The 15,918-nt window shown below is 39.7% G+C and overlaps 2 protein-coding genes across 3 annotated transcripts in view; one reads left to right on the forward strand and one right to left on the reverse strand.

Moving 5' to 3' along the window:
* Positions 1-3,321: 3,321 nt before the first annotated feature.
* On the reverse strand, positions 3,322-5,030 carry LOC115223425. The gene has a single exon (XM_029793963.2). It carries the CDS (start codon positions 4,999-5,001, stop codon positions 3,574-3,576), a length of 1,428 nt encoding a protein of 475 aa, XP_029649823.1. The 5' UTR covers positions 5,002-5,030; the 3' UTR covers positions 3,322-3,573.
* Positions 5,031-5,042: 12 nt separating this feature from the next.
* LOC115223433 (Golgi apparatus membrane protein TVP23 homolog B) overlaps positions 5,043-15,918 on the forward strand; it is a 38,650-nt gene continuing 27,774 nt past the window's right edge. The window contains exon 1 of one of the 2 annotated variants that reach the window (XM_029793976.2): positions 5,043-5,146. In XM_029793976.2, coding sequence (XP_029649836.1) covers positions 5,129-5,146 — 18 coding nt within the window. In that variant the 5' untranslated portion in view covers positions 5,043-5,128. The remainder of the gene's footprint in view (positions 5,147-15,918) is intronic. The other variant, XM_029793987.2, reaches the window with a different exon arrangement.

A 15,918-nucleotide genomic window follows, 5' to 3' on the forward strand; every position in this document is an offset into this window, starting at 1 on the left:
CAGATTACATTGACTCCAGTACTCCACTGATACTTATTTTACTGACCCATTTCCCCCGAGAGGATGAAAGGAAAGGTTGGCCCCATGGCAGAATTTCAACTCAGAATGTAAAGATGGATGAAATGCTGCTAAGCATTTTGTCCATTATGTTAATGCTTCTGCCCACTTGCTGCTTCGATGATGATGATGGATTCAAATTTTGGCACAAGGCCAGCAAGTTTGGGTGTGGGCGTTAGCGGATTACACTGACTCCAGTACTCCACTGATACTTATTTTACTGACCCATTCCCCCCGAGAGGATGAAAGGAAAGGTTGGCCCCATGGCAGAATTTCAACTCAGAATGTAAAGATGGATGAAATGCTGCTAAGCATTTTGTCCATTATGTTAATGCTTCTGCCCACTTGCTGCTTCGATGATGATGATGGATTCAAATTTTGGGACATGGCCAGGAATTTTGTGGGGAAGGGTTAAACGAATGCATCAAATCCAGTGCTCAATTGGCCCTTATTACACCATATATATTTTGTACTAATAGGCACAAGGAAATTTTAAGAAGGAGAGCTAGTTGATTCAGCAATCCCAGTGCTCAATGGGTATTTATTTCATAATGGTATATTATTTCAAAGGTGGCGAGCTGGCAGAAACGTTAGCACGCCGGGCGAAATGCGTAGCCGTATTTCGTCTGCCATTATGTTCTGAGTTCAAATTCTGCCGAGGTCGACTTTGCCTTTCATCCTTTCGGGGTTGATAAATTAAGTACCAGTTATGCATTGGGGTCGATATAATCGACTTAATCCGTTTATCTGACCTTCTTTGTCCTCTCTGTGTTTAGCCCCTTGTGGGTAGTAAAGAAATAGGTATATTATTTCAAGGATGAAAGGCAAAGTCAACCTCAGCAGAATTTGAATCCAGAATGTAAAGACGAGCAAAATGCTGCTTAAGTATTTCATCTGTTGTGCTAACAACTCTGCCAGCTCACCACATTAATAATAAAGGATTCAAATTTTGGCACAAGGTCAGTAAGGTTGGAGGAGAGGGCTAGTTGATTATATCAATCCCAATGCTTATTGACCCCAAAAGGATGAAAGACAAAGTTAACCTTGGTGAAATTTGAACCCAGAATGTAAAATCAAACAAAATGCTGCTAACCAATTTGCTTGGCATGTTAACAATTCTGCTAGCTGGCTGCATTAATAATAATTTTTTCTACTATAGCCATAAGGCCTGAAATTTGGGAGTGGGGATAAGTCGATTACATCAATCCACTGTTCAACCAGTACTTATTTTATCGACCCTGAAAGGATAAAAGGTAAAGTTGACCCCGGTGGTATTTGAACTCAGATCATAAAAATGGATGAAATGCTGCTAGGCATATTTTCCAGTGTGCTAACGATTCTGCCAGCTCACTACCTTAAATGATGATAATAATAATCCTTTCTACTAAAGGCACAAGGTCTGAAATTTTGGGGGAGATGGCTAGTTGATTACATCGACCCCAGTGTTTCACCAGTACTTAATTTATCAAACCCAATTATAAACATAGGATGGCTTCTCATCTTAACTGATTGGAAGTGTTATCATGTACATTGTTTTGTCTTGGTATAAAAAGTGGGCTACAGCAAATATTCTGCTCAATACCACAGATTTGCTTGTCAGTTGTTTGACTTTAACCAGTTGAGCATATCCCTTAGTGGCTGATGATATATGCATCGCTGATCATGAGCAGAAGTTGTGGGGGAGTATCATAGTCAAGTGCTGAGAGGGATTCTTTGGGGTTTGGATAATTCACCTCTGGAAACATGGGTGTTTCGCTCAACATCCTTAAACAACCCTTATTCAGGGACCCATTTGAGCGGGATGGGCTACTCGACCCGCAGAAAATTCTAACTGGGTCCCACCTGCAAGGTCATGCGCTGTTTATCTTGATATGAGATCATCATGTCGCACACATATGGTTGTGATGCATGTGCCTCGTGTACCCTTATCAGACGGGTAGTCATGATGGGTATACTGGGCTTCGTATATTTTACCCGAGTGTCACTTTGATGGCATGCACTGCTCTCTCACTCAATAATAATAATAATGATAATAATAATAATAATAATAAAGACTTATACAAAAAGCTTATTTTATTTAGAAAATAAAGGATAATTTCGCAATAAAATAGAGTTTATAAAACAATCGTTGTTACTGAAGATAGCCATCTGAAAATCCATAAGTAAAAAAAAGGTACTCGTATATTTGTGGGTATATTAATCAATGCATACAATATTATATAATTCCATTACAGCCGATCTTATCAATTTGTCTCGCATTGGATATTATTAGATAACAGGGTGGTTTTTTAATATACATGCTATTTAGGGGGATGGCACATGTATATATATGTGTGTGTGATATGTACACACACACACACATATATATACATACATATATGAAATAGGTACTAGAGCTTCTAAGGATATAAAGTTTATGAATATATATGTATTTTAGGTTGTATATCAAAATTATTTTTTATTAAATTATAAACAAATAAAAACATGTTCTTTTTTTTAAAAAAGAGAAATTTAATATAAAAATAATCTGAAGTTAGGAAACGTTCCCTGAACAGTGATAGAAAAATAGAGTTTAATCTGTGGAAGCAATATCGGTCTATAAAATCATGGGCAAGCAGTAATAAACTGTTCTTATATTCTCGTTAGGAAATATATTACAAATGTCAACGGAATTCAGTTTCCCCACCAAATAACGAGAGAATAATAATGCCCGATTACATCTGAAACACGATTTGTTTTAAATTTTTAAAAAGAGTAGGGGCAATCTTTCGTCTCTAGTAGACCTTTCCGTCGATTTCCGTAAAAATTTTTTTTTTTTTTTACATATGGGCTTGCGGGAACTTTTGAAGTAATGAGAGCGAAAGAGACTAAGAGAAAGCGATTGTATGACGAGGGAAGTTCTTTTGAAGTTACCGTGCATTGATGGGCATGTGTGTGTGCGTGCGTGTGTGTGTGTGTGTTTCATGGGGTGTGGGAGACAGACAGTATGTTGTGTAAGTGAAGTGCTTCTGTTAGTGTGTGTGAAGAGACAGAGAGAGTAATGTGTGAAAGAGAGAGATAACTGAAATTTTTTTACTCGGTGTATGTGTATATGTATGTATATTACTTCAAAAGTTCCCGCAAGCCCATATGTAAAAAAAAAAAAATTTTTTTACGGAAATCGACGGAAAGGTCTACTAGAGACGAAAGATCGCCAGAGTGGGTTGTATAATTAGTTATTTTAAAAAAGTAAAAAAAAAAAAAACGAAAAGAAACATTTTTTTAAACAAACAGCCGTGCCCTGCACAGACTCATAGTTAAGATTTAAATATACTGGCAAGCTTTCACAAAATCCAATTTATGTATCCTTTGGCAAGAGTGTACATCTCAGCATTTGTAATCCAGTGGTTTTCCTTCGTTAGTTGTAACTTTTCTTTAAGACAGATGACATTAAAACTCCCATTTATTAAAGCAATAAAAGAATTATTTTCCTATGTAGGGAGGCTTAAAGTAAACCAGTGTTCAGTGAAGTGTCGGCTATGAATTAAGGGACCAGTTGTATGGCAGATACACTATAGTTACTTTACCGTCGTTAATTATTTTCCTCAAGTTAGATTTTTTCTCTCCTTTTTTCAACACACTGAAAATCCATTCAAGTAACCCCTTATCGGTATTGCTAAAATCTTTCCTGTACCACTTAAATATCAGAGACAACTTCACCTGTTTCTTTTCAGCATCAACAACAAAATTTTCGTCACTTTCTAAAAACACATCTGCAGCCTGTTGAAGTTGAACATGAACTTCTTCGGCCGAGTAAATGGAAATAGGAGGACAGCCGCTAGCTCCGCACACAAGTGCAAAATGAATGAAAGGGTTTACTTCGGGCATAGCTACCCGAAGGCGAGGATCAGTCTTTTGGAAAGGTTTCGTTATCATACCCATTCCAGTTTCATTAGCTCTAAGCACACCGTTTTCTATTTCCCCAAGTGAGTATGAATAACCACCGATTATGTAACGGGTCTTATTGAAGAAATTGTAGCGTTTCACAATGTTAGTTGGGGGTCCAAAACGAATAATCCCGTGAATCACTAAGGCATTGTATATGTTGATAAAAAAGGCAAGTTTCTGATCGTCACTTTCATATCCGAACTGTACTCGCTGTAGTTGAAGAGTCAATTTTTCATATTGTTTGAATTCGTTGCTGTCTTCAATACTTTTGTAATCGACAGCTTTGCCGTTCGCAGAGAGGTAAGAGTCATATATAGCAGATATTTGGAAACGTAATCTTTTCCCCAGTTTGTCTAGAGTTGTTGGTTTACAAAATGAAATGGGTTTCGCATTCAATGCCGAGCTGGATAGATCTTCGAGTAGCATATAATATGTATCGCCACGGTTAAGCCATCCTGCATTGGAGACTTCACGACAAAAATGATGACTTAGTAAGGCTTTACACAATCTCACAGCTTCCTGATAGTCAGTATTTTTCGTTTTCGTTACCCAGTCAACAAACTCTTTCTCACTAAACAGCTTTTTAAACTTACATAGACCGCTCCAACGATACGCGATTATGCCACTTTTTTTCAAGTCATTCACCAAATCGACATATTCATCCGTCTCACACGTAATAAAATTATCCAATTCAGTTTCTGGGCACGGAATCTCGAGCGCTGTTTCTGATAAAGGGTTGTTTTTGACAAGTTCAGTTAGTTCTGCACGCCGTTTATCATCTGACATAAGCGCTTTCAGGTCATTGTAGTTGCCGACATGCACATCGTTGAAAAATATCTGCGGGACACTTTTCTTTTTAAGATTAGCAAGCATCCAGTCTTTACACTGGGTGTGAACGTCCACGTTGACGGTGACGTGAGGTAGTTGAAACTTTTCCAAAAGTCGTTTGGCTTGAATGCAGTGTACACATCCATTGATGCTATATACAAGTATGCGGCCTTTCAGCTCTGTCACCATCTTAGCAGACTAACTCAACAAGCAGAGCTCAGCTGCTTTGTGAAGGGGAGATCACTCCGTTTGACTATTGCCAAAGTGGAAGTTGACACTGTCCATACAAAGGTGTGTCGCTGTTTACGTTTACAATATGGCAGCCACTAGTTCGGTGAGTAATTACCCCAATCATGTCCCTGGGTCTAATTTGCTTAACAGACCCGCCTCTTCTTATTTCTGGACATCTGTTATTTATGGTTAATATTGCCACACTTATTACATCCAGTTTAAATTAACTATTATCAGACTGTATTTAATTTTTTTCACACATTTGTGTCATCCTTTTTTTTTGCATGCGTGTATGTATACATACATACATATATATATATATATATATATATGTATGTATATATATATAGAGAGAGAGAGTGTGTGTGTGAGTGAGTGAGTGAGATGAATGGGGTCTTGTCATGTTCTTCACTGGACCCCTATCTACTATGTTTTATCATCTGTATTGTCTGAATTCTTCCAAAGTTCATGCCGCGTGTCAGTTCGATGTCGATTATATTGATATTTCGAGTAAAGGCATGAACGTCACACTGTCTCTATAATACCTAGACCGTGTGTTTTCGTCAGAAATCTTTCTAATAACTTTATATTATAGATTTGCCTTTCATTTAACATAAACACTTTTCCCTTGTTTCTTTTCTTCAACCAAATCTTATCAGTTTATTGATTTTTGTTTTCAAAATTTCAAGCGTAAAATATATATATATAAAAAAATCGAACATTGATCTTTGTTCGAATAATAACGTGGATAATTATTTGTAACCTTTCTCAGTGTTATATTTGTAACATTGATTTCTTAAAAATTGGTTCTAGGCCATAAGATTGTTAGGAAAGGGAAGGAAGAAGTACAGTCACTTGTCATCGACCCTCATACTTGACTGATATTTATTCCACGACTCCAGGGGTACTGTGGGGGGAGGTTAAAAGACAAAGTCTACGAGATTTCAACTCAGATTGTAAAGAACGTAATAAATACTGCCGTGCCATTTTGCCACCCCACCAGTTACACATAAACATACATACGCGCGTAGAATAGTATACGTGTTACTAAAATATAACTACTAGTTATGTAGAAATACATTATTGTAAGGTATCAATTATTATCTTAATATTTTTCTGTTGAATTTGCCTTGTCTAATAAAGAAATAAAACAATTAAGTTAGTTTTAGTTTAAATTATAACATTTAAACACAAAGAAACAAGAAAACAGAGAGATAAGAAAGGAAAGAAAAAGTAAAAGGTGGAAGGAGAGGGGACTATGGACCACACACTCTACAACAAATGGTGGCCGTTCAAGAATTTGGACCTGGAGATCTCTATTTCCAGCGACTTCGGGGGCCACCTCCCAGTGGTGTTGGGCGTTAACGAAGAGCCCTCGACTACAAGATGACCAAAGTTTTTTTTTTCAAGGTCTGGGGTCTCCTGCCCCTAAGCCCTAGACCATCACCTAATCACCCTTACCTGTCTTGTTGCTTATCAACAACAACAACAACAAATGGTGTACTCAATCGTGCCCTGCAGTAATGACTACAATGGTGTTGCCATGGAGAATGGCCAGTGACACTCACTGCAGCCGCCATTTCACCTTATGGGGTTCATTTCTTTGACAGGCTGCTATTATCTCTACTTTGCAAAGGAAATTGGTGGAACAGGGTCCAAGAACACCTGATGTCTTGATAGCATCTGACACAAACTGATATTGGTCAGTCAGGCCCCTATATTTATATTCATTCTTTTCTCTTCTGCGTTATGGGTGGCAACACAGCAAGATTGGACCCAGAGAATGTGTTACTGCATGTCACGTCCTACACTAGGGATCTGCTTCCCTCAAATGAGAAGAGAGTTATTCCACTGGGGTGCTTACTGTCCCTGCAGTCAAGGCCTGGCTCAAGTTGAGACAGGAAGCCAGCCACACCAATACCCTTTTCTGGTTGTGTCAGCCAGAGTGGCATGTTGGGGCAATCGGTCTGCACTAAGACTGCAGCATAATGGATGCAAACTGAATTCATTTGCTACTGCTCCACAACAACATTGTGTGGCTCACATGTGGAGAGTGAGGCATTGGACCACTCCAGTACAGGTGCAGTCATCATGTAGAAGAGTAAAAGTAAATGAAGAGGGCACTGAATTGGGCCATGCAACACTATTTGACTGCAAGGTGGAATGGAGGCAGGCAAGGTAGTGCTCATCCAGTGATACCTCTAGCTGCTTGAAGGTGGACTTGCATTTGATGTCCCAGATGTCCAGTCATTCTTAAAAGCAGTGCAATGCAACAACAATTGCAGTCTCTCTAAATGTCTTATTATGCAGTTAGCATTAGATCTAGGTTCTGATTTTGAACACTGTCAGTAAATCAGAGATGATATACATGAATTTTAAATTTATTATCTTCTCTGACTGTGGATGCGTGTGTGTGTGTGTATATATATATCATATGTATTTATTTAAACAGACTGTCAGCGTTGCCTCACAGGCACGTGAATAAAACATTCAAGCGAGATCGTTGCCAGTGCTGCTGGACTAACTTCTGTGCGGGTGACACGTAAAAAACACCATTTTTGAGCGTGGGCGTTGCCAGTACCGCCAGACTGGCCCTCGTGCCAGTGGCACTTTAAAAGCACCCACTACACTCTTGGAGTGGTTGGCATTAGGAAGGGCATCCAGCTGTAGAAACTCTGCCAGATCAGATTGGAGCCTGGCACAGCCATCTGGTTTGCCAGTCCTCAGTCAAAATTGTCCAACCCATCCTAACATGGAAAGTGGATGTTAAACAATGATGATGATGATGCAAGGACCCCAAGGTTGTGCTTCCTGGTGAGCCAAAATGTGGAAAATGGCAAAGAGGGTACCAGGATCCTGTTATAAAGATGTCGTCAGATGACATTTCAATGAAGCAGGTGGCTTGATAGGTGGGGAAGACAGTGATTTACTACAAAAAAGTTGCAGGGTTGAACTGGATACAAGAAGGTTAAAAAAAAAGATAGAGGAAAATTCTGAATAAGTATTATAGAGTAACTGTTTAATCTACTACTACCGCTGCTACCACCACTACTACTAATAATGTTTCTTTTATTAACAACTATGGGTTCACAAAAACATTGGGGTGTATAAAAACAAAGTATTGTGTAAAAAGAACTACAGTAACAATAAATTTCAACAGTGACTAATTCTTCAAAAGAGAGCAACTTCTGAGGGCTATTCATAGAAACCTTACAAAAATATGGTCACTTTGACCTCTATGATAAGTGTCGTCTCCCTGTTGTCTTCTCTCAATGTATAGGCACACACTCAGAGTAGGCTCATTTTCACCCACTTTTCAACAAATTTGTTGGAAGGCAGCGCTTCCCTCCCTACTCTCACTTACCTTTTCAGGTGAAACTTTAAAAAGATGATGAGGCCAAAGAGGGAAGTTCTGTCTTCAACCCTTTTGATCTGGTCCATCATAAAATCTTTTTTGCTACAGCCAACAGACAGATAAATACTACCTCCCCTTCCCAGCAAAAGGAAGAGAGCATGACAATTTCCACAATGGACTCAGTTGATAGCCAGGTCTGTCCTACACATGATAGAAAGTGTTTGACATAACTCCAAAAGTCAGCAATACTTGGACACTGGATTAGTGTGTGCAGAACAGTTTTGTTGCTCTGCACACATCTTGGGCAAGCTCGGCTGACAGTACTTCCATGCCTATAGAGTTTATCTTGAATTGGCCATGACCCATCTCCCTGGTAGCACTGCCAGACCAGGAATTTCTGGAAGTTACCCATAGGCCCTGGCCTGAAAGTTCTCCAGAACAGACAATCAAGTTGATTCTTGTCAATCCTCAGTTTCTCCAGAACAGACAATCAAGTTGATTCTTGTCAATCCTCAGTTTCTCCAGAACATTGTTGCTCTTGCCTGTCACTACTCCTCTAAAGAACACAATGATGGACCTTCCATTGGCCATGCCCAATCATCATCATCGTTTAATGTCCGTTCTCCATGCTAGCATGGGTTGGACTGTTCGACCAAGATCTGGGAAGCCAGAAGGCTGCACCAGGCTCTAGTCTGATCTGGCAGTGTTTCTACAGCTGGATGCCTTTCCTAATGCCAACCACTCCGTGAATGTAGTGGGTGCCTTTTTCATGCCACCGGCACAGGTGCCAGGCAAGGCTGGCGACGGCCACAATTGGATTGGTGTTTTTTACGTGCCACCGGCACAGTAATAATAATGATAATGGTAATAACAACAACAATAGTATATCACACAAGCACCAAACCTCTTTGTGATCATTCAACTTGTAGAAATGTCAACCAAATTCCTCAAAACACATTCCACTATCTTAAGGAAATGAAGGGTACATTGACCAATGTAGTCCTAAATATATAAAAGAATGGGGTGGTGTTGGCTATTATGTGTTACAACCAGCTCAGTAAAGGCTGTCCTCAGGTTAAACAACAATATATAGCTATACACATATGATATTTAAATGTTTATATATATGTATATAACGCCTATGATTGATTATATATTTGTATATATTATATGTGTGTTTTTCCAAAATGGCACAAGTGGGCTGGCTTCTCTGATGGACAGATAGTTTTTACAGCTGAAATGAGATGGGAGCAGATTTTTTCCCTCAATCAGATTGATTGAACAAAGCAGGGTTTTGTTCTTTGTTTCAAGTTACATTACGAAGAAAGTTTTCAGATTTAAATATCATTATCACACACATATCAATATTATTTATATATATATATATATATACATAATATCCCTTAATGTGAGTTCATGGCTGTTTCCTGCACCAGCTTCACATAGCAGCCCTAGCCCATCCAAAGTACCTTCGATCGCAGGATGGCCTGTTGTCCTTACCTTGGATCGTAGGGCGACCTGCTGAGCTTGAGGAGACCTATTGAGTCAAGTACATCAACATCAAAATAAAAATCAAATGGAAATTGTAGTTAAAAAGCACGTAAAAAGCACCATCTGAATGTGGCCTATGCCAGCACCACCTTGGCTGGCCCCTGTGCCGGTGGCACGTAAAAAGCACCCACTACATTCAAGGAATGGTTGGCATTAGGAAGGGCATCCAGTTGTAGAAGCACTGCCAGATCAGACTGGAGCCTGGTGCAGCCTCCTGGCTTCCCAGACCCTGGTCGAACTATCCAACCCATGCCAGCATGGAAAACGGACGTTAAATGAGGATGATGATGATATCATCATCATCATTTAATATTTAGATTCCATTCTGGCATGGGTTGGACATTTTGACAGGATTTGGCTAGCAAATGGGCTTCGTTGAGCTCCAGTATCAGCTTTGACATGGTTTCTACAGCTGGATGCCCTTCTTAATTTCAACCAATTTACAGTGCGTACTGGGTGCTTTTTTCATGCTACCAGCATTAGTGAGGTTGTCAAGTAATTTGCAGGACATGAAAAAAGTCTCTCTGACTAAGGCGTGAGAATATATGACAAAAGGCAATAGTTTATGTCAGGTGTCAAGAGGCTAAGGTATGATAGAAGGACATGCACAGGTGCCTCACTATAAAGATGGTACATGATTAACCTGCATTATATAAGGTGGGTGGGAGTAGCTGCAAAGAAGATAAATAGCATAGTGATGGGGTGCCAGAGTGTACCTACAAGATACAAGAAAGTGGAAATAAGATAGAATATGGACAGTGGATTGGAGGTGGGAAGGAAAGGGTGGGTAGTTTTCTAAGAGTGTGACAGAAGAGTAGGAGATGGTTAAAGATTGGGGTAGAGATGAATGTAGTGAACGATGAATAAGAGTGGAGGTGTAGATGATGGAAAATACCTGTATAGGGAGGGAGTAAGGTGAAAGAGATAGACATGGCTCAGGAAAGAGGATGGATCAGGAAGTAGGGGTGTGTGTGAAAGGTGTAGGAGTGGTGGAGAGGAAGATATTGGAGCAGTAGGGAGGAAGGTGTAGGAGTGATGGGGAGGGAGGTAAAGGAATGGTGTGTGTGTGTGTGTGTTTCTGTATCTATGTGTGTATGCGCATGTATGAATGTGTGGGTGTACATATGTATGTGTGTTTGGGAAAGAGTTGTGAGGTTCAGTAATGTGAAGAATGTTTTAACTACTCTGCTTCATTATGGCACAGAAGTAATTATCATCAATAGATCAATTAATACTATTTATGATGGGTCTTATGTTTTGAAGTAGAGAGACACTGTAACCTGGATATATCTGTTGTGAGAAATAACAGTAGGGATTTATAAGTGACCAATTTTTAAACTAGCTACCATGTTTGTTAATTCATCATCATCATCATCATCGTTTAACATCCGCTTTCCATGCTAGCATGGGTTGGACGATTTTGACTGAGGGCTGGCAAACCAGATGGCTGCACAAGCTCCAATCTTGATCTGGCAGAGTTTCTACAGCTGGATGCCCTTCCTAATGACAACCACTCCGAAAGTGTAGTGGGTGCTTTTTACGTGCCACTGTCAGGCGGTACTGGCAATGACCTCACTCGAATGTTTTTGCACATGCCACCGGTACAGGTGCCAGTAAGGCGACACTGGTAACGATCACGCTTGAATGGTGCCTTTTATGTGCCACTGACACAGATAATTAAACAATGAAATCAATAAAAACAGGCGCATGTGCACGCACGCACACGCACACACCCACACAACACTCCAGGTATTTGGAATGGATCAAATGTTGGCATTACTATTTGATTAAGGAGTATCTTCTGTTATTGTTTCAGCTTAGTCAATATCTTGTGATCACTGTGCATTAAACTTGATATGTGTTTGATCATATGGTATATGATATCACACAGACAGAACCAGCTGGTAATGTACATTCAAACATAAAACATCAGTATAAAAACATAAATCTAAATTGAGTCTTGAGATTTAGTGTTAAAGCCTGCAGAGGCCCTGGATACAGCCTCTTTCTCTGAAAAAAATTACAAACCCACTCCCAGGTGTGGCTGTGTGGTAAGAAGCTTGCTTCCCAACCACATGGTTCCTGGCTCAGTCCCACTGTGTAGCACCTTGGGCAAGTGTCTTCTTCTATAGCCTCAGGCCGACCAAAGCCTTATGAGTGGATTTGGTTGATGGAAACTAAAAGAAGCCCATTGTATATATATGTATATGTTTTTGTGTCTGTGTTTGTCCCCCTCCACCAATGCTTGACAGCCGATGTTGGTGTGTTTATATCCCCATAATTTAGTGGTTTGGCAAAAGAGACTGATAGAATAAGTACTAGGCTTACAAAGAATAAGTCCTGGGGTTGAGTAGTTCGACTATAGGCAGTGCTCCAGCATGGCTGCAGTCAAATGACTGAAACAAGTAAAAGAATAAAAGAATCAAGAACTACTGTACAAAAAACATTTTGAAAAATTGTACAGTTTCAGTAGCACACTAAGAAAATCTGCCTGATTCATGCAAGCATAGAAAAATGGACATTAAACAATGCTAATGATGATACACACACGCATGCACACATGCATGCACGCACGCACGCACACAGGTACAGGTATGGTTGTGTGGTTAAGAATTTCACTTCAAAACCTCATTGTTGAGCAAGTGTCTTTTACTATAGCCCTAAGTCAATCAAAGTCTTGTGAGTAGATCTAGTAGGTGGAAATTGGTAAAGAAACCTATGTGCATGTGTGTGTAATTGGCAGCAGTAACATTTTCATGTCCACCTTCTATGCTACTATTGGTTGTCATGATTTGATTTGGGTTCTTTACAGAGTTGTCCTCTTTTGTGGGTTGGACAACTACATCTCGCTCAAAAAAGTTGCTTTTTTCACATGGTTTCTATGGCTGGATGCTATTCCTAACACCATTTTACAAAGTATACGGGGTGGATTTTAATATTAGGAACAGTATTTGAGAGACGGTCATGTCTTCAGATAGACTAAAGGGTTTTCTCAACCCTACATTCTCTCCATTCATTCTCTAATCCCTTTATATGTTTTACTGGGTGGATTTTGATACAGCATCAGCAACTTTGAGGCTGCCTTGTGACTTGCAAATCCTAAGAATTGTCTCTCTTCTATAGTGTCTTTGTTTTTTCTAGAGTGAACAGAAGAGGAAGTGAGGATCAAGAGTTCGATGGGGGTAAACAGAGAAACAGTACCATGGATAGGGGAGAGGGTGAGTAATAGAAAAAATGATGATAAAAGAGCTGAAATGGCATGAAGAGAGTATAATGGTTAAAACAAAGTGATGGTACAGTGGATAGAAGAAAGTGTGAGTGACAGAGGGATGAAAGGGTATTAAAGAGCAGATGGAGGCTTAACAGGGGTATATTGGGAAGTTGATTTAAATGTAGGATGGGAAGGAATCAGTAGATTGAAGCTTAACAGAATATTAGGTAATAGAGGAACACATGTAGGTATATATCTTCAAGACTCCATCACTACCATTATTTTAACATTAACTAGCAGTATCGCCCGGCATTGCTCGGGCTTGTTTCTACCCTTTAGAATTGGAATTTTTGAAAAGTAAAAATTTTGCATTATGTAGCTGAACAGTTTTCTGGTTGAAATACACCGAAAAATGGCAACACAGCAGTCAAAAAATCGTAAAAAAATAGGGATTTACATAGAAAAAAAGCACCTTTTTGATGTAAATAATTTTTGGTCTTAACATGGTCCGATTTGAATTTTTTCTTCTACGGAATGAAGAGCAAGTCTTCTTCTATCGTACTCTCAATTTTGGTCAACTTGTGCCGCAGGGTCTCGGAGGAGATAGTTCTAGTTGAAGGCTACCAAACCTGCCACACACAGACAACTTCAGCTTTATATATATAGATTACATCATACTTGCATAAGTAGGTGAATCTTCTCCAGCACTGTTTGATGCCAGTTATCACAGCGACCTGTCGTCTCCTCCATGAAGTTCAGCGTCCTGAGATCAGAATTCAACACTTTGTCTCCCTCTTCCTCAGTTTCCATTCATTTTGAGTATTCTGTAATTCTTTATACAACTCTCATCCTCTATATATATCACATTATGATACCACTGCAATCTTCTCTCTTGCACATTACATCATTCCTCTTATGTCCAGTTTTTTCTCTCGACTCATTTGTGTTACCTTGTTCATATACACTAGTTTTACAGATCCATTAGGGTGTGCTTACTTCATTTCTTCCTAGTCTTCACAAATCCTCTTTATTCAAGGCCTATGTTTTACTACCATGTAGCATTACAGTTTATATACAAGTGTTATATACTTATGGTAGCTTGTGTGTGTAATTGCATGTTGAAATGTAGTGGCACACATGTGGCATGCATACACAGAGAGAGAGAGAGAGAGAGTGGTAGATGTCAGCTTTTATCTAAGTAAAAGTATGACTACATATTAGACATTGAAAGCACTTAACCCTTTTGTTACTATATTTCTGTTAAGTTACACTACCTTTATTTCAGTTTTTGAGTGTGATCGTTACCAGTGTTGCCTTACTGGCACTTGAGCCCCATGCTAGTTGGGTGCTAAGAGCATCATCCGACCGTGATCGTTGCCAGAGCGGCTAACTGGCTTCTGTACCGGTGGCATGTAAGAGGCACCATTCAAGTGGGATCATTACCAGCATCGCCTTACTGGCACCTGTGCCTGTGGCAAGTGTAAAAAGATTTGAGCGAGGTCATTGCCAGTACCGCCTGACTGGCCCCCGTGCTGGTGACACGTAAAAGCACCCACTACACTCTCGGAATGGCTGGCGTTAGGAAGGGCATCCAGCTGTAGAAACTCTGCCAGATCAAGATTGGAGCCTGGTGCCGCCATCTGGTTCGCCAGCCCTCAGTCAAATCGTCCAACCCATGCTAGCATGGAAAGCAGACGTTAAACAATGATGATGATAATGAAGAATTGGTAGATTAATTTTGTCTTTATTAAGCAAGTATTTGGAATTGAAATTAACATAAAATTTGGTTGAAAGGTTTTAATTTAGATAATTGTAGAACAGGCAGTTAGTATTATAGAATCGGGAGTGATCTCAGACAAGTTGGTATAAAAAGGGTTAAAGAATAGCAGCAATGGAAGATACAGCCACACAGGGTAATTAGAGAATAATGACTGCTACCATTTATGCTATACCTACTGTATACAGTCCTAAGTGAGGAAGCTATGAAGGTGGTGGTATTTCATTAAGGTGGCGAGCTGGCAGAATCGTTAAAACGCCAGGTGAAATGCTGAGCTGTATTTCGTCTGCCGCTGCGTTCTGAGTTCAAATTCCGCAGAGGTCGATTTTTGCCTTTCATCCTTTCGAGGTCAATTAAATAAGTACCAGTTACGCACTGGGGTCAATATAATCGACTTAATCCATTTGTCTGTCCTTGTTTGTCCCCTCTGTGTTTAGCCCCTTGTGAGTAGTAAAGAAATAGGTATTTCACCTGCCGCTACGCCAGGTGAAATGCTGAGCTGTATTTCGTCTGCCGCTGCGTTCTGATTTCAAATTCCGCCGAGGTCGACTTTGCCTTTCATCCTTTCAGGGTCGATTAAATAAGTACCAGTTACGCATTGGGGTCGATATAATCGACTTAATCCATTTGTCTGTCCTTCTTTGTCCCCTCTGTGTTTAGCCCCTTGTAATAGGTATTTCGTTGGTACAAACATATGTAATACTTCAACATCTGTGATTACTTTTAACTCACAAACTGTCTGAGGTTCTACTAAGTTTCTGTACATAAAATTGATTACAGTGAGTGGAGCAGGCACAGAACTGGATTTACTTTTCGAACAGAATACAACTTTTTCGCCCAGTGACTCAACATTAATTAGGACAACCAGAAACTGGAAAATCCTCAGGTTTTATCATCAGAATATCCTTCTCCTTGATAGATATTCTCATGAGAAGTAAAAGCCCAGCACAGCTGAGGTGATTTTACAGCATCTTTACCATT

The sequence above is a fragment of the Octopus sinensis genome, linkage group LG2 (genome assembly GCF_006345805.1).
Source record: "Octopus sinensis linkage group LG2, ASM634580v1, whole genome shotgun sequence".
NCBI lineage: Eukaryota > Metazoa > Mollusca > Cephalopoda > Octopoda > Octopodidae > Octopus > Octopus sinensis.